Source organism: Vulpes vulpes, chromosome 3 (genome assembly GCF_048418805.1).
Source record: "Vulpes vulpes isolate BD-2025 chromosome 3, VulVul3, whole genome shotgun sequence".
NCBI classification, from domain to species: domain Eukaryota; kingdom Metazoa; phylum Chordata; class Mammalia; order Carnivora; family Canidae; genus Vulpes; species Vulpes vulpes.
The window spans coordinates 36417476-36437200 of NC_132782.1; the positions used below are offsets into that span (position 1 = coordinate 36417476).

Consider the following 19725-nt stretch of genomic DNA (forward strand, 5'->3'; position numbering starts at 1 on the left):
AAATGGTCATGGCATTCTCTTGCCTTAAAACTGGGGTTGAGCACATGCACACCGAAAGAGCACTTGCCAGCAACACTGTTGAAGTTTGTGGGTATGTGCAGCCAAGGCATTTCCTGTTCCCTTTCAGACAAGGATAAGCATGCCCTCTCCCAGCTGCCCTGCTAAAGTCTAGAGACATGCACAAACCACCCTGGGGATGCTCCATGTTCACCTGGTCCTGGTGGCAAAAAGGCTGACTCAACTCCTGAGCTCCAAGGGACTATAACATTTGGGAAAAAAGTCTTGGTAGGCCAACACACCCAGGATACTGTATAGACAGTAAACTGAAACATGCCCCCAGTCTTCCTGTGAGAAAGGCCTGGTTACTTATCCTGCAGCTTCAGTCTGACAGACAGACTTCAGGTTTTCCATACATCAAGATGGAAAGAAGTAGCTGTTTCACCTAATACACAGAAACAAACACAGTTAGAATCAAGCAGATTGAAGAAACAGAGAAATATGTTCCAAATGATAGAATAAGACCAACCTCTGAAAAAGATCTCAATGATAAAGATAAGCAATCAACCTAATAAAGAATTCAAAGTAATGGTCATAAACATGCTCACCAAACTTGGGAGAAGAATGGATGAACAGTGATATATATACATATTTTTAAGTACCAAACAAAAGTCAGTGAAATAAAAAATATAATAATTGCAATAAAAAATACACTACAAGGGTTCAACAGTAGACTGGATGAAGCAGAAGAACAAATCAGTGAACTGGAAAATAAAACACTGAAATCCGGACAGTCAAAGCAATAAAAAGAAAAAAGAATTAAAAAAAGAAAAAAAAAATGAAGATGAGTTAACACACCAATAGAAAAATATCAAGCAGAATAACAGTCTCATTATAAGGGTCCCAGAAAGAATAGGGCAGAAAACTTATTGAAAAAAAAAATGGCTGAAAACTTACCTAATAAAGGGCAGGGAACATACATTCAAGCCTAGAGCATTCCAAATAAAATGTACCCAAAGAGATATACATCAAGACACATTATAATTAAAATGTCAAAACTTAAAAATAGAGAATCTTAAAAACAAAACAAAACAAAAAATTATCATATACAAGGGAATTCTGTAAGGCTATTGCCAAATTTTCAGCAGAAACTTTGCAGGCCGGGAAAGAGTGGCATGCCACATTCAAAGTTCTAGAAGGAAACATTTCCACCCAAGAATACTTTACTCTGCAAGATTATTCAAATTGAAGAAAAGATAAGAATTTTTCAGATAAGCAAAAGCTAAAGGAGTTCATCAACACTCAACTGGTCATGTAAAAAAGAATGTTTAAAAGGGACTTCTTTAAGCTGAAAATAAATTAACAAGAAAAACACACAAAAGTAAAAATTTCATTGCAAAAGGTGAATATATAGTAAAGGTGGTGGAGAAGTCACTCATAAAGCTAATATGAAAGTTAAAAGACAAAATAAGTAAAATTAAAACTATAATAATTCATTAAGGGATATATAAAATAAAAAGAGGCAAAATACAACACCAAAAATATAAAATATGGGTGGGAGGAAGTAAAAATATCAAGTTTTGAAATGTGTTTCAACTTAAGTTCCTATCTACTTAAAATAAACTGTTATATAAATGGCATGTTACATGTGAACCTCACAGTAACCACAAAGCAACAATTTATAGTAAACACACAAAAGAAAGTGAGAAAGTAATCTAAATATACCGCTAAAGAATAACATCATACCTCAAAGGAAAAGAAAAAAGGGAAGAAACAAAGAGAGGGTAGCTATAAACTGATAATAGTACAATAATACTAGGGGACTTTTAACATCCCACTTACATCAATAAGCAGATCATCAAGACAGAAAATAAGAAAACATTGGCCTTATTTTTTTCTTTTCTCTCTCTCTTTTTAGAAAACACTGACCTTAAATGACAAATTAGATTAGATGGACTTAAGAGATACATATAGAATACTCCATTCAAAAGCAGCAAAATACATATTCTTCTCAAGTGCACATGGAACATTTTCCAGGATAGATCACTTGTTAGGCTACAAAACAAGTCTCAATAAATTCAAGAATACCGAAGTCATAGCAAGCACCTTTTCTGAACACAAAGGTATGAAAGTAAAAATCAACTGCCTGGGAAAAAACTGGAAAACTCACAAATATGTACAAATTAAATAACATGCTACCCACAACTCCTGGGTCATTGAAGAAATCAAAGGGGGAGGGGATTTAAAAATAAGTAAAGACAAATGAAAACAGAAAAGATGTACCAAAATCTATGGGATGCAGCCAAAAGCACTTCAAGAGGAAGTCCTAGCAATATAGGCCTAATCCAGAGGAGGAAAATCTCAAACAATCAACTACTTAATATAAAAAATCTGTTGTATTTCTATACACTAACAATGAAATCCAGAAAACAATTCCATTTACAATTGCATGAAAAAGAATAAAATACCTGTGAATAAATTTAACCAAGGTTAAAGACATATATACTGAAAAATATAAAGATATTGATGAAAGAAATGAAAGAAAACACAAATGAAAATATATTCCATGCTCATAGATTAGAAGAATTAATATTGTTGAAATATCTATTCTACACAAAATGATCTACAGATTCATTGCAATCGCTATCAAAATTCTAATGGCATCTTTCATAGAAGTGGAACAAATAATTCTGAAATTTGTATGGAACCACAAAAGAAAGGGAACAGTGAAAAAAGCCATCCTGAGAAAGAACAAAGTTAGAGGTATCATATTCCTGGATTTAAACCTAAACTACAAAGTTCTAGTAATCAAATAGTATTTTTTGTCATAAAAAGAGACACATAGAGCAATAGAACATAATAGAGAGCCCAGAAATAAACCCATTCATATACGGTCAATTAATATGTGAAAACAGAACAAAAATATACAATGGGAATAGGATAATCTCTTTAATTAATGGTATTTGTTGTGTATCAGTGGTATAGTGGTGAACATTGCTATCTTCCAATAAATGGTATTGGGAAAACTGAACAGCTACATGCAAAAGAATGAAAATGAACTAATAATCTCTTATACCTTATACAAAAATTACCTCAAAATGGATTAAAGACCTGAAAGTAAGACCTGAAACCATAAAACTCCTAGAAGAAAACATAGACAGTAAGCTCCTTGACATTGGTCTTAGAGATGTTTTTTGGATCTGGCTCCAAAGTTTAGGGCAACAAATGTAAAAATAAGCAAATGGGACTACATCAAACTAAAATGTTTCTGTATGGCCAAGGAAACCATCAACAAAATGAAAAGGCAACCTGTTGAATGGAAGAAGATATTTCCAAATCATATATCCAATAAGGAGTTAATGTCTAAAATGCATAAAGAACTCATACAACCGTGTAACAAAAAAACTCCAAACAATCTGATTGTTACAAAATGGGCAGAGGATCTAAATACAAATTTTTTCCAAAGAAGACATACAAATGGCCAATAGGCACACAAAAAGCTGCATAACATCACTAATCCCCGGGAAATTTTAATGGGATATCACCTTACACCAGTGGATGGCCATCATCGTCAAAAAGAAACAAATGTTAACTGTGTTGAGTGAAGGTAGGAAAGGGATCCCTGATGCACTGTTGGTGGGAATGTAAACTGGTGCAGTTACTATGGAAACCTATATGGAAGCTCCTGAAAAATTAAAAATAGAATTACCATATGATTCAGCATTTCTACCCCTGGATATTTATCCAAAGGAAATAAAACCACTAATTCAAGATATACGCACCCCTGTGTTTATGGCAGTATTATTTTCAATAGCCCAAGATATGGAAGCAACGGTAGTGTCCACTGATAGGTGAATAAGTAAAGAAGGATTGTTACGTATACGCAATGGAATACTACTCAGCCATCAAGAGGATTGAAATCTCACCATTTTCTACAACATGGGTGAATCTGAAGGGTATTAAGCTTCGTGAAATAAGTCAGAGAAGGACAAATACTGTATGATTTCCACTCACGTGTGGAATCTGAAGAACAAAACAAACCAACAACACGAAATAAAACCCAGACTCATAGATACAAAGAGCAGATTGATGCTTACCAGTGGGGAGAAAGACTGGGGAGGGTGGAATGAGAGCACGGGACCAAGAAATACAAACTTCCATGTATCAAATGAATAAGTCAGGGGGGTGTGATGGACAGCCTGGGGAAATAAAGTCACCAATATGGTTTTCACTTTGTATGACGATAAATAACAAGTAGACTTATTGAGGTGATCATTTTGCCATGTGTGCAAAGGTAGACTCACTAGGTGACACACCTAAAACAAATAGAACACCGCATGTCAATTATACTTCAATAAAATCTGTAAAAAGAAAAAAGTGTATTCTGGTATTCAATGTTAGAGAATGAACGATATTTTTAGTTACTTATATTAGCTATATTGAAACTGCTCCCAACGTCCAATAAGAGAAAAATCCTCAAACCAAAATATCAGTAAACAATATAAAATCATACTCCTGATGCTAAGGAATATTTTGACTTTACTATCAGTAAGTCTTCATAATGCTAAGTGGTGACCCGAGGGAGTCACAGTGACCATGGTCAGTCACATGATCTAAAGGAGTGTCAGAAGAAAACAGCAAGACATATATTTCTAATTATCTTTTATAAAAGAAAAAAAAAGAAATCTAACTTTTCTAACACACACAGAATGACCACGAAAGCCTTTCCTGAGTATATGAAGGAAATACGTCATTTAAGGGCACATGTCATATAAACTTGTCATCTATGGTGTATGAGGACTCCTGAGGGCAGTCGGGACATTGCCTGGCAGCCTCGCTTGCTGCCGTTGTTGCAAAGCATGCTGCAGATTACATGAGCCTGCGCAGGTAGATTTATCATTTGTGTCATCTAATTTTAATAAAACTAGCACTCACTGGGTGCCAGTGGCTTCAAAAGATTCCTGCAAACAAACCACAGATTGAAGGTGTTGCAGGTACCAATAAGTCACAAAAAGGACAAAGCCGAAACTGTGTGTGTGTACGTGTTAAGAATGAGCTCATAACCACCTCAATTCCAAGGTGGAAATCATGACAATTTAATCATAATTGACAAGAATTCAGTCTTCAGAACTGTCAGGGAGACTATTATATGGTTTTGAATATATTATGATAACATTGAACTTCTCCTTAAATGTGTACTTTGGTGTCTTTGTAAATCATCTTTTTCAGCTCTAACAAGTCATTAAAACTAAACCTTAAATGATCTTAGAAACAGTCTTCCAAATCTCTGGATAACAAAGTGTAAAACTAGTATCTTAAAAATAATAAGGCTTGTTTAAGCATACAGCTTTAAATTTAAAAGATGTGTTTAAAAAGATGAGTAAGCACTCAAAACTTGTGTAACATTAGGAGTCAACTACACAGCAATAAATTTTTTTTAAAAGATGAATAAGGTAAAATAACCATTATTTTAAAGTGCTGTTTTGCCTTCAAAATTTCTGCCTTGTGTATTTTTGTAATATATAATCCATTAATACCATAGTATATGGAATATAATTTATTAATATATTAATGAATTGAGGGTTCTTGCTTTAAAAATTCACCTAACTGGTCAGTATAATCAAAAAAAGGAAGTAACTCTAGTCTGAAGCTGTACTTTCCAGTAGGTAGCCACTCTCCACATTAGACTATTGAACACTTGAAAACGTGACCTGTGTTATGAAAGAACTCTATTTTCTATTTTATTTAATTTTAGTTGACTTAAAATTTTAAAAGTGGAGCAGTGTCAAGTACTGTTTTCTGACGCAACTGTATTATTTTGGCAGGACCACTTTAACTGTTGAAATGTAGTAGCTGAATTGAGATGTACTATAAGCATAAAAGTATTTTAATGAGTGAAAAATGCGTAATGTTCCATTAATAATTTTATGTTGACTCCACCTAAAATTGATGATATTTTGGTTCAATGGAATATTAGGCTCAAGAAAATATTTTTTTAAATTAATCTTGTCTTTCTTTTTACTTTCTTTAATATGGCTACTATAAAATCTAAAATTACATGTATGACAGCATTATATGTCTATTGGACATCTGGCCCAGAAGCAAAGTAGTAAATACGGAGGTTTCTAAAAGGAATATTTAAAGAATAGGTCTATAAATTTTGTTAGCTTTCAAGACTAGAATAATAGATCAATTCTTTAACCTATAAATTGTACACAAATACACACGAATTTAACATAATGTGAAGATACTTTTTATTGGGATTTATTGAGCTTAATGCAGTTACTGACATAGGAGTTAACGTCCATATTACATTATAGTTACCCAATTTTAATTCTCTTTCAGAAAAATAGTAGATATTTTGCTTCTCTGTAAAAACTGAACCCAAAGCAAAAGCCGGGAAAGAGCAAAGAAGGATAATATAGCAAGTTGATCTTTTTAAGAGAATGACAGAAAACAACAAAATTTGGGTTCTTGACCATATAATTCCATTTTAAAAAGCTAAGTAAATTATCCTTTCTTCTTAAAAATAGCAGATGATCTGGGCCAGCCACAGAAAAGCTCTTTTTTATGAAAACCCACTGACTCAGCCTTCCCATACTAATGGGTTAACAAAGTAAAACAATTGGTAGTTTCCTTGTACAAAACAAATATCCCATTAGAAAATTCACCTATAGAACACGTAGCATGGAGACCCACCTCTCTATGTAGCTTTGTTTTCAATCTCCCCTGCCCCCATGTGCTCTGTATCTGGGAGATCCCTCTTGCTGGACTCCAGCAACAAGCAGAGAGGAGGCAACCCACAGGGAGGTGACTGCAGGTCAATAAGCACACCTAAGGATGACGATGACTAAGCGTAAACAGGCGTTAGCAGCTTACTTTTAGGCAATTCATCATAGAATTCTGTTTTTATAATTGTTCCCTAATATGAAATCCCACGTTAATAATTTCTTTTGAAAAAATTGGTGCTTAGACTACCTTCGATTTCTCTGAAGAATTGCCATGTTTTACACCCGTTCTGATAATAAGAAATAGAGAACTCTTGGTAGAGTTTCCAGCTCATAGTGCAAATCATCAGCTCTGGAAATGTTTTGAGATCACGTTTTTTTGTCTTTGCCAGGACTTCACTTTTCTCTAGACTTGATTCATTGTTTATACCTGACCATAATTTTATTGTATACACTCTCATAACCAGTTACAAATACTTTCTAGACAATGGAAGGGTAAAAATATGTACGATTATTAAATATGTAGTTCATTGCCTTTCTAAATAGTACAATGATATAAATTGTGACAAAATATCATTAAGGGATACGTGGATAGCACTCATTTGAATGCAGAATAACCTGGGACTAGGGAAAAGTTACACATGCCTGTGGTCCCTTTAAACATTTTCTAGAAAATAAACCCAAATATGAACTGTAGACTAAAAACTGCTTTGCTAAATATTACACGTTGGCTTTAAAACAGAAGGGTCAAAAATACACTCTGAAAAACCTATTTCTTGTTAACTTAAAACAGTTACATCTATGGTACATTTCAAGGGAAAACTAGTTGAGCAATCTTTTTATTTATATTAAAAGGAAACCATGCATATTTCTTAAAGTTTATTATCATTCAAAGTCAAAAAACTTAATTCTAGCAAAATTAAATGACAAAAAATCATTACATATTATTCTTTTCTGTCAGAAAAAATACGGCAAATTATAATCATATTAACACAAATATTTTTAAGAACTTATTTCTACTTGAGTAGGTTACATAGTCTCTTAGGATAACTGAGTTTTATAGAAAAGCTACTGCTTGCAAAGCTCAAATGCAAGAAGCTTGCAAATACGAGGACAGAAATTAGTATTTCTCTTAGATGTGTCTCTTCTCAGGAATATGCTTCAACTCCTAAGAGAAGCCTTAAACGGTGACTTTGTCAATACATAAATCAGTTGAGAAATACAACTTGTCTTGTACTTGGAAAATTTTTCTAAAAAATAATTAAATCTATAGTCCTAATTATTCTCTTAGATAAAATAGGTGGATGTGTGTGTAATCAATAGCCAGTCTAAATTCTCTCACCCTAACCACAACCCCAACCTCTGTGGCAATAATCGAGCAGCTGTAATTAAATTCAAAACAGGTGAAGTATCAAAAGGCAAAATTAAAGAAATTACAAAATTGTTTTTCCCTTGATGTTACAAAATAACAACCTTAAACTGAATTTCCAAACAGATTTCACAGCCCATCCCATTCATAGTCGATAATAATCCTTTCTTTAATATTGTATAGATTTTAATTCGAAGACTTGTGTCTCATCATTTCCATGTTTATCTAATGCTCTTGAGCACCAACATTTTCACTCATCATATGCTACACAAAAAACAGAATAATGCAACTCATTAAGGAATGATAAATTCAGAAACTGCTACTCAGTTTGAAATAAATTACTGTTGTCATGCATTACAGCTCCAGTACCCAGGGCATTTCCCCAGAGGATCGAGGGGTTTTAGTGCTACTGCTATTGGGGGCTAAGTATTGCTACCACCACCAAGACCTCACCTTATGTATGTGGGATCAGACATGAGGCCTGCGTGACGTTGTTAATACTCCTTACTACCCACATTCTTTCTATCAATCGCTCCTTCTACCTACTTTCTACCCTAGGATATGAATATGCTAAAAATAGGACAAAGTAAAAAAAAAAAAAAAAAGAATAGGACAAAGTGAATTAACTTGCATGTTTATTGATGGCTCTTGAATTATGTATGCAGAGCACACTGCCAGTCTTGAGGATATTTGAAAACTGAAATTGTATTTTTTTTTAATTTATTTTCTAGTTTGGGTGGCAAGGCATCTACAATAGTAAGCAGTTAATACATGCAAAATAACAAGCAGAGCTGGTTTTATGCATGCCAAAGTCAAGGATAGGCTGCCCACACTATGGAGGTAGATGGAAGAGGTACATCAATCTGGCCTGAGGTAGTTTCGTAGAAGGCAGGGTGATAGTTGGGCTATGTAGATTGAACAGGATGGGTACATTTAGCAAGTGAGAAGTTGGAAATGATCCTGGCAGGCAGGGAGGAGGCTACCCTGGCTTGAGTGTAAGGGACTTTCCAGAAACTAATAGAAGATACAATTTGCTAAGAAGAGAAGCAACACACTTCAGCAGACCTAAAATGGCAGGAAAAATCTGGAATGGGTCCCAGAGTTGGTGAGAAATATTTAGAGATACAGAGCACAGGGGAAAAACAAAAAACAAGAAAACTGGTAATCTGTTACGTTTTTAAAGTATTTTTAATGTACTTTGGCATGTAAATTTGGATTTGGAGGCCCAGGGGTCAGCTGGAAAAGCTGGTAACCAAGGAAAGTAGTTAGGAGCAACAGGAATAGGAAAAAGGAGACAAATACAAGTTACTTTTTAAAAAATTGAACTGTGTCAATTAAAAATAGAAAGACAAAGGAAAAAGGAACAATCTCCAAATGTTTATGGGAGTAAATTATTCAAGAAGAACCTTAGAAAGAGAAAGGCATGACAAGGTGTCCTGGCAGATGAAATTGCAGCATATTTTTTTAAGACAAAGTAGTAAAAGTGGATGGAATATCAAAGATCATGGCACTTTGTATGTCATGGGAAAGTGGGAGGAGTATGGCGTTGGTTTCTTATTGAGGGATCATCGGAGGGAGGAAAGGATCATTTGAAAACAAATTACACTAAAAGGCAAAATCCAAGGCCTCACTTGGTTTGGAACAAACTGGAAAAAACCTGACACTGATGAAGAAGATACTCCTATCTCCCTTAAAAAAATAAAATCAGATGTGTGACTAACTTATTATACTGCATGGCTTTTCTGGGCAACTTAGGGCAGGTGAGGGTGAAAACCTGAAATTGCCTCTGGACAATGCTATAGTTATACTCTCATTCAATAGATCAATAGTGAAGGGCTAGTCGCTCCCCAGGGATCTTTTCCCTGTGCAGGTGTATTTCACAAACCAGTTTTGCTTATTAAATTCAAATAGACAATCCTGCCTGGCTGTTTGTGGGTGGTCTGTTTGTTTGGATTTTTGCATTTTTACCACAGTTGCTAGTTTAAGTGGCTTATTTGGCTTCTAATTTTGCATCTTTTGAAAGTATTTCAAAATATTTTATCTGTCTTTTAATATTTAACTTGTAAATGCATGGGGGAAAAAAAAAACAAAACAAAACCCATGACTATGCTAGCCTGAGAGGTACAAAGAGGCGTTTCCTGAGGCCCTCATTCTGCGTTTAACTTCCACAAATATTCTTTTTCTTAACACCCTGATCCTTTTGGAAACACAACTTATCAAAATTTGTACTAATAGTTTTCATTGGTTTGCCTATTGTCAATCTTCTGTATGTACTGTGGAATCCAGAGAGGAAGGATAGAGTCTGATTTTTTTTTTTAATATTGTGAACACCTGGACCACCAGCTACTGGGAACCTACATTGACACTTATCAAATGCCTATGAATTAATGAATGAATAAATGAATGACAGAATTAAGATGAAAAGGAAATTGATTATCTTTTTGTTTATGGTTTGTTATCTGCAGGCTTTAGAGCGCTGGAAAATAGTTGTCCAATTCTGGATCCAGAGAACACCTTGACTAGGAATGAGGGAAATTTTTATTCTATGTTCCAAGGTCCTATTCCAAATGACTGATCTTAATGCCTCAAGAAAATCATAAACCACATACTCCCAACTTCCTCCCAGAACTAATAAAAAAACAAAACAAAACTCCTTTCTAGGACAACTAAGAGCTTATATAAGGCTAAATTAATAACATGGAAAGACAAATAAGGAGACATTATATTATTACAGTCTCTTATATTGGCCAGTCTCTGGAATAATACAGATCATATTGATTCACACTTTTTCAAAATAGGAATTCAAAAGAGCTCTCCATAATACTGGTTCGATTCATTCCATTATTAAAAGATGTAAGATAATTAGAAACAAAATAAGTCATAAGCAGCTGTGGTAAAAATGCAAAATGTTGTCTTGATTCATTCCATTCTCATTCACCCCACTATTGGCAAAATCTCTATGTTGCTTTTTGCATAAAAGACAGATCCCCATACTCACCTGAGTCAGCCAAAGCTCAGCTGGTCCCCCAATCTTCTAGGAGCAAAATATCTGCCTTATTCACTGACTTTCCCAAGCATCTCACTTTAATGAGGCACTAGTCACGTTTTTTTTGTATCCATAGCAGATTGTCAACTTTGATCAACGTCTGGGCCTGCTCGACACACATTTTGAAATGCAAATCTAATCATATCACTTATCTGCTCCATGTCCTATCATTGTTTCTCATTGTTCTTAGAAGCCCTACATCTTTGAGGCGACACTGCCCGGCCTGGTGCCTATTTTCAACCATATCTGCCATTGTCTACCCCTTGCTCCAAGCATTCTAGCTGGGTTTGCTCAGCCCCTTCAACACCACAAACTTCCCTCTTCCTCTGGCTTTCACCCAGATTTTCCTCTCCTCCTGAAACACCGCCTCACCCCCCACTCAACGACCATGTTGGATTAGTACCTATGGACTCCTCAGATTCACATTAAAGTCATTCAACACATATTTTCTGAGCAAATCCTGTGTGTCAGGGACTAATTTAGGGTTTGGAGAGCCAGACAAACCAAGCATAAATAGGAAATAACCAGGTATGATCACAAAGAATTTTAAAAAGGACTTTGGTTGAACATGGATGGTTGCTCTGAGAAAAGACGTTCAAATCAAGATCAGAAGAGCAACAACTAGTCCCACACAGCTCTGGGACAGAGGGAATAGCAAGTGTACAATATCAAAAATGAGAATGAGTTTGTTGTGTATAAAGAACAAAAGATGGCTGGAACTGAGAGGAAGAACATTTTGAAATGAGCTTAGATGCCGGTATAAGAGGTAAGAACACTGAGAGATACAGATACATGATACAGATTTATGAAAGGTTTTGTTAGGTCAGGGAAGGAGTTTGAATTTTATTTTAAGTGAATAATGGAAAGCCACTGGAGGGTGGTGAGCAGAAAGTGGGCTGGTATAATTTATACTGTAAAAAGATAATCTGATTTTGCTGAATGGAGAATGGATTATAGGCATGGAGCAAAAGTGAAAGAGGAAAATAACATAAGAGGTTCAAGGAGCCTTAGCTTAGCTTGGTAAAAGGGGGAATGGAAAGACGGAGACTGATCCAGGATGCATGTTGGAACAGCTCAGTAAGAGAAGCTGAACTGGTTGTTGAGTGTAGAGAGACAAATGGAAATCTAGAGTTTTTCCTTGATCATCCAGAAGGATGGCAGTGCCAACGCCACCAGCACAGTGTTGTGTCCAAGAGAAGACTGCCTGGGTTAGAAGCCTGGCTCCACCACTTAAAACCATTTGACCCGAATGTCTGCAAATAAGATACTTAACCTCTCTACTCACGTGTTTCTGAATTTACAAAACTGGGAAAATGACAACTCTACCTCTTTAGGTTTTTACTGCAGAAAATTACGAATGCAATTAATATAAACTGCTTAAAACAGTTTTTGGAATCTAATAAACTCTCAATGAGTGTGACTACTATTATTATTGCTATTGTTGCAATTATTATAACAACCTAGATGTAGAAGATAATGAAAACGCATCTGTGCAAATCAACATGTTTTAGCCACTAATGTTGAAATATTCCTACGTATCCCCATGGAGATGTTGACAGGCCGAAGTATATAAATATGGGGGCCTGGGTGGCCCAGTGGGTTAAGTGTCTGCTGTAGGCTCAAGTCATGATCTCAGGATCCTGGGATCCAGCCCCATATCAGGCTCCCTTCTCAGCCAGGACTCTGCTTCTCCCTATATCCCTGCCCCCATCTTCCGCTTGTGTGTGCTCTCTCTCTCTTCAATGAATAATAAAATCTTAAAAAAAAAAATAGAAGTACCTAAGTCTGAAGTTTTGAGGAATAGGCAGTCCTATGATAGTTTTGGAAGTCACTTAGAAGAGATGGCATTCAGAGATTCAGAGCCATGCATGAAGTCCCCTAGGAGGATATTGAAAAGAAAAGGAAAGGAGCCAAAAACTCTGCTTAATGGCATTTCAGCATTTAGAGATCAGGGTGAGAGAGGGGGAGTCAGGGACGGAGGCTGAGAAGGAGCAGACAGTGAGATAGGAGGCAATCCCGGGTGATGCCAAGCAACAGCATGCGAAGGAGGGACTAGTTCACCGTCTCTTATTCTATGGAGAGATCAAGTAAGTTAAAAACAGAGAAGTGGCCAATGTAATCACCAAACCGGAGGTCCTCGGGAACCTTGACAAGGCCTTTCCCAGTAGAATACGAGAAATCGAAACTGGAATGTCACTTTCTTTGAGAAACCTCCTCTGAGTGTCTAGGAAAGATTAGCACTTGTCATTTCCCTAGTACTTATCATCCAGGTAATTGTAAAGAAATCGACTTTACACTAAATCGTTATCAACGTAAAAGATGTCATTTGTATAATTATTCATTTATTTTCTATCTTCCCGAATGGCTAGTAAATCTACTGGATAGCAGGGATCATGCCTGTCATGCTTTTCACATTATCCTTAACAACTAGTAGAATGCCTGATATATAATATTGTTCAGTTTATACTGAATGAATAAATACATTAATGAATAATTCTACACGTGACTGTACCAAAAACACATTTAAAAAAAAAAAATGAACTTCTTTTACTTAACACCTATGTTAATTGACCCGTTTGCTTTCAGATTATTTCTAAGTCGTTGGCATAACTAAATAATTACTTTTATTGCAAACCATTTGAAATCATTTTGGAAAAAGCAAGTGGAATAAAAATAGTTAACAAATGGTTTACTTTGCTCTGTAGCATTATCTGTCCTAAATTTCTTTATTCCAAAGGATAAACGATACCTCTACTCCAGTAGCTCATTTTAGCACTCAATCTAAAATTGATTACGATCCAGCCCTTATTAAAACCCAGTTGATATAAGATATTTGAGAAAATAAATCTATGGACCAAGTTAAACTGTCCATTGCTCTCAATTGGTTTTTAGCTCTATCCTATTATAAGTGAAATCACCAAATATCTTCCTCGAATTGCATTTAGTTAGGTCTTTGTTGAAATGACACTATAGAAATTGTGGGCATTTATTATTAAATCCTTGGCTATTGTAGAAGGTTAATATAGGTAATCAGGGATCGAGAATATATCTGTACCTTCTAATGACATCAAAACTATCACGTGGTTCCAATATTATTCATTGTTAAATAAAAACAAGCCATATGATAAATTTTGCTGGAGTACACTGCGAGAAAGCTGTGTCTTTTTATGCAGATTAATATGTATATTTTATCTGATAATAATAATTATATTAAATCCATTATCATTTTTACCTTCCTTCTAGGAATTGAATATATATTTATATTCAATATAAATATATATATTTATATTCAATTAGAATAATTGAATTGAATTAGAATAATTGAATATTTATATTCAATTGAATAATTGAATATAAATATATATCAATTCTAATTGAATTAGAATAATTGAATATTTATATTCAATTAGAATAATTGAATATATATCTCAATTAGATTGAAAACTGTCTAATTGAATATATATATATATAAATATTATATATTTATATTCAATTCCAACACATATTCATGGCCTAAGTTTCTGTATCTTTTCTCTATAGTATATGTATTCCTATGTGCAACCTACTTATATGTGTGCTTTTGTCACATATTATCTCCACTTTTCTGAAGCAGAAAGAGTATGAATAAAGAGATACTGAAAGTGCTTCTCTCTTCCCTTCAGTTAATCCCAGAGACAAACTACTTTTCATGATCTTGCTCAAATAAAACCAATTCCATGAAGACATTTATGACTCCAAGGACAGCCTGACTCTGTCTTCTACCTCCCAAGAAAACATTTGGATCATCTTATAAAATTTAATACTTTACTACATACTACTCTCAAATATATAGTCACATTTAAATATTTTTATTTGTTTTAGGATTTAGAACCAAACAGAAATTAAAACAAAGCAAAAAGAAACAAGATAGAGTAAATACCAGTAATAATGTAAAACATTGTACCACTTCAGAAATTAATATACTTTTCTCTTAAAAATCATAAGCATTTTTTACCAAATCTCCTTGCTGCTGGACTGCTCAGATTCAAATATCTCAACCACTGCATCCATAGGGATCCATCTGATAGTTTATGCTTTTTAAAATTATTATAAATTATTATAAAATACAGAATAAAATATCAACTATTGTTCTCTACTGAGTACTCCTCCTCTCAATTAGATTGAAAACTGTCTAAAAATAAGAACAATATTGTTCTTACTTTTTGGCCTTCATAGAAGATGTATGCTATTGGAAGCAAGTATTATATATCTGATGACTGACCACCGGCAAAGTTATATTTACTCCTGTCACCTGTCTAATAATACTTGAAGCATTACCATTCGGTAGAGAATATAATAATAAAAGTCACCAATTCTCTCTAGCCATTTCTAATAGAATAAAAATTGTGTTCATTAACATTGATATGCTGTAAAGTTAAAAAATTTTTTAAAATGCTTGTTTTACATGATTTAGCTCTAAACAGCATTATAAAGTAAGTTAAGTGTAATGCTTCAAATACAGTAGATGCACTTCAGTTTTTTTTTTTCCCAGAGAGGAGTGGTATAGCCATTAGATTACTAAGTACAGCATTAGACTCCTAAAATTTGTCAAATCACATGAGCTAGAACTATGAACACATAATTACCTTCAAAATATCCATATCAAGATAAAAGTAACATTAAATTTCCATCTGATAAAAGCCTTGTTTACCTAAATTAGATCTGAACAGTGGTATAAAACTTTTTCATTTTCTCTAAAAATAACTATTAAATTTATTCTAAATTTAAAGAGGCAGTTGAGACACGTTTTTTAACACTAAATTCGTTAATGTATTTTTTTTTCATTTCTGAGACTTGAAAACATATAATTTGGACAGTTTCTATTTTCAAAACTGTTAATTGCACAATATCTCATCCTAATAGTGAGCAATTTATTTCATATTTCCTTCCACTTCTTGTCCATAAGCACATATGTTTATCCCACTTACAAGCATAATATTTAATATTATTTCCCTCCTTTAAGGACATATAATCAAAACATTTCTCCCTAGGTTTCCGTTATGATGCTTTTATTAACTATGCACTATAATTGTTAACACAATTGTTTTTTTAATATATATTTTAAGGAACTATGCAAGAATATGCTAAATAACAGAGATGAAGAGTTAAAACTGGCTGAAGGAAAAAAGAATGTTTAAAACCAGAAGTGAAAAAAAAGTCTAAATGTTCACTTGGGTGTGTGAGACTTAATGAGACACAGTTACAGAGACCTCTCAGATGACGCAGGGTAAGTGAGATTAGCAGGCATAGGCCTGGAACCCCTGCCCTTTTTTCAACCTTTTTAGCAGCTTTTCTTATGATCATCAACAACATTTCCAATATTATAACAGTGATAGTCTATATTACTACTCCACAGGAAATCACAAAAGGGTCTCAGTTGACAAAGTAACCCCCACCCATCCCTAGCTTTGTTAGAGCAATGCTATAATAGGAGGTATATTTTCTTCTATGCCATTTCTAAGCCAGTTTCATTAATGGAACAGTTCACTGCAGTCAACAAAATCTCTTTTTCAACATTAAATACTTTAAACTGGAATCTTGCCTCTAGATAGCTGTGTGAATTTTATTACTAACACATGATCACATTTTTACTTATTGCTAAAACAAACAAATAAACAAATAAAACCTGTAATATTTCTCCTCTGGGATGGCAAATTCAAATCAACACTAATTACATTACCTGTTTCAGACATCTTGATTTTTTTTCTGCCAGTCTTCAGAGAGCAATAGTCTTGTAGTTAGCCAAATTATACATTGAACCCCCAAATTCATATCCATCGCATCAAAGCATCCAAATCAAAGCACAGCTCAAGATTTTCTCTAATGTGGGACCAGATCTTATTTTCTACTAATTTCCAGCACTCCCAAATGCAAACTAAACAGCATTGCTTTTGGATCCCATTCCCAAGAAGCCTCGGCTTACCTTGTTACTGTCAGACAAATTATTAACAACAACAAAAAAGCCCTATAGGCTTTATTGTTGTAGGTCTCCTACCAGATGAGCTGTTGATCTGGTTGTGGTATAGCACATATGCAGAGTGTGCTGAAACAAACGGTTCCATAATTTATTTCTCGTGAATTACTTCATTTAAATATATTTTCACAAGGCCCAATGCACATTTCAGGAAGACAGTGACCAGGATACATACACCAGGATACAGAACTAGTGTTCTAAGATGTACTTAAAAATTTCACAGAGTTTTGTACTTTATCAGGGTGAGAGGTCTAGAAAGGAACATCTGCTTCTTGATGCTGATTATTAGTCTATGATGTGCTTAATAGCAACAAAGGAACCAACTGAAAGTGAAATCCTAAATGCAGTAGAGCAGAACAAATATTTAGCTACCACTGAGAAAATCATCCATCATCAACACCAACACTGTTTACCATTATATAGATCAAGCAATTGATTGGTTTCTTCATTTTGTAGCTAGTTAGTCTATTGTCCTGCAGTTCAGTCATTTAAAGCATGGTATTTAGTGATAGGATATGAACGTACATATAGGATTCAAATTGAATCAAAGTCAGGCCTTCATCAATTCCAAATACATTAAAAAACAGGCAAAGTTTTATTAATGGAACGGTTCATTTTATGTAATTTTACTTTATGTGAATACAACTAATAACAGAGTGAGAAACATAAGGTGTGGCTAAAGGATTTTTTAAATAAAATAAATATGTATGATTAAGCCTTTGGAAACACTGTTGTCAGAACGTGGCATTTAATTTTAAATTTTCAATTGGCAAATTGGTCACCATACCATTTCAGGATTTTCAACTTGAGAAATTTAGAAAAATATGAGAATAACAATAAAAACAACTGAGCTATAGATAACATAATTAAAGTCAAATTACTAAAATATTGAAAGTTCTCACATTAAAGTCTTGCATAAAAACCAAAGGAAAACATTGATATTTAAAATTAAGAAGATGATTATGAACATCTCTATATATCTTTCCAATATACAGTTTTCATTGGTGGGAAAACATTCATTCCTGCCCACTGAAATTATAAGAACATTTGAAGAAAAGCCTGATTAGACACTGTGTGGAACTAACACGTTTTCGGAAAATGTTACACAGGTATTTTACACCTACATTTGCCATTGTATATCTATTGTCCACCATACTTCAAGTTCAAAATAACAAAGTAGAAAAAGATCAAGATTTCACTTTGTATTGCTAAAATATTTCCTTCCCCAAGGCATACAAACCTGACTGGCTAAAGTTATTTTTTTTTAAATATTTTGAGATTGACACGAACATAGGCTTATAATTACATAGAAGTAAGGGGAAAAAAACAATTTTCAATGGCCAAAATATATGATATGAACAATTATTAAAAAATAGAACATAAATCAAATTCCTTTTTTCAAAATCTTTTAAAGAATGAAAGAATGAAGTGCCTCTTTGTTGCAAATAAGAACATAAATTATATGCCTTTAAAAAGTATATAGTATGTGATGAGACTTTGAGAACAACTAAGATTAAAAAGATAAAAATCTTTTGTGATAAATTCTACTCTTTTAACAAATACTCTTAACGAATATACCATAATAAAGGTGTTTTATTAAATGATAATTTTACTCCCAAAGTTGTGGTAATACTATAAATATAAACTTACACAAGTAAAATATCAAGTTTATCTTTTAATAATGGGTTATTACATAAAGCAATATGCCTATTTCAGAGTACTTGATGTTATTTCACAAATAACATTTCTCTAGATTCCTTCTAAACCAAGGCTCTCCAATTTGATTTGGTTTCACATATGTATACACTATTGACTTGAACTCTTTATCACCTTATGAAATCAAATAATCAAATAATTCAGTGTAAATACATTTAGACAAATATATCTAATTATGATCTGACATATTTTTTAAAACCCAAACCTATACCGCAACAACAATCATTCCCCAAAACCAGTCCATATGCATATCCTTGAAGAGAATTATAAACTTGTTTCTAAACTCATGTCAAATTTCAGGTCATTTTATGGCATTGTAAAAAAGAAAAGTAGAAGGAAAAATTTGTTCAGGGATTAATTCTTCTTTAGACAGGCTCTGCATTTCACAGGGTTTTAAAGTGAAACCAGGAAAAACATTACTCAACAATGTGAATAATTTCACTACCTTTCACTCTCAAATTTTAAAATCAACCCTAGCTGTCTTCCATCAAGCAATTTATGGACACTTATAGAATTCAATGAAAAGATCAAAAATTTTGGTTCAAACAAAGTCAACAAGCATAGAACAATGAATGAAACAAAGCAAAGCAAAACAAAACAAATCAAAACAAAACTATCACATACTTCATGGATTAATAGTGAAAAGAAAAGAGACTTCTTACCAAGTACCCCAAGTCGATAGTTGACTGTGATGACGATCACATTGCCATAGCTTGCCAAGACACTCCCATCATATAAATTTCCAGTACCTTCCATATATGAGCCACCATGGATATACACCATCACTGGTTTGGGACCCCCACTGTCCCGAATATCTGAAAAACAAATGGTTGGCAATTGTCCTTATCCTCAAAAA

General features: G+C 33.9%; 1 protein-coding gene across 20 annotated transcripts in view; it reads right to left on the minus strand.

Annotated features, from left to right (window-relative positions):
- Positions 1-19725, minus strand: part of NLGN1 (neuroligin 1) — an 805972-nt gene that overhangs the window by 409742 nt on the left and 376505 nt on the right. For all 20 annotated transcript variants that reach the window (XM_072752193.1, XM_026007767.2, XM_072752194.1 and 17 more), the window contains one exon: positions 19532-19684. In XM_072752193.1, the coding sequence (XP_072608294.1) occupies positions 19532-19684 (153 nt within the window). The remainder of the gene's footprint in view (positions 1-19531; positions 19685-19725) is intronic.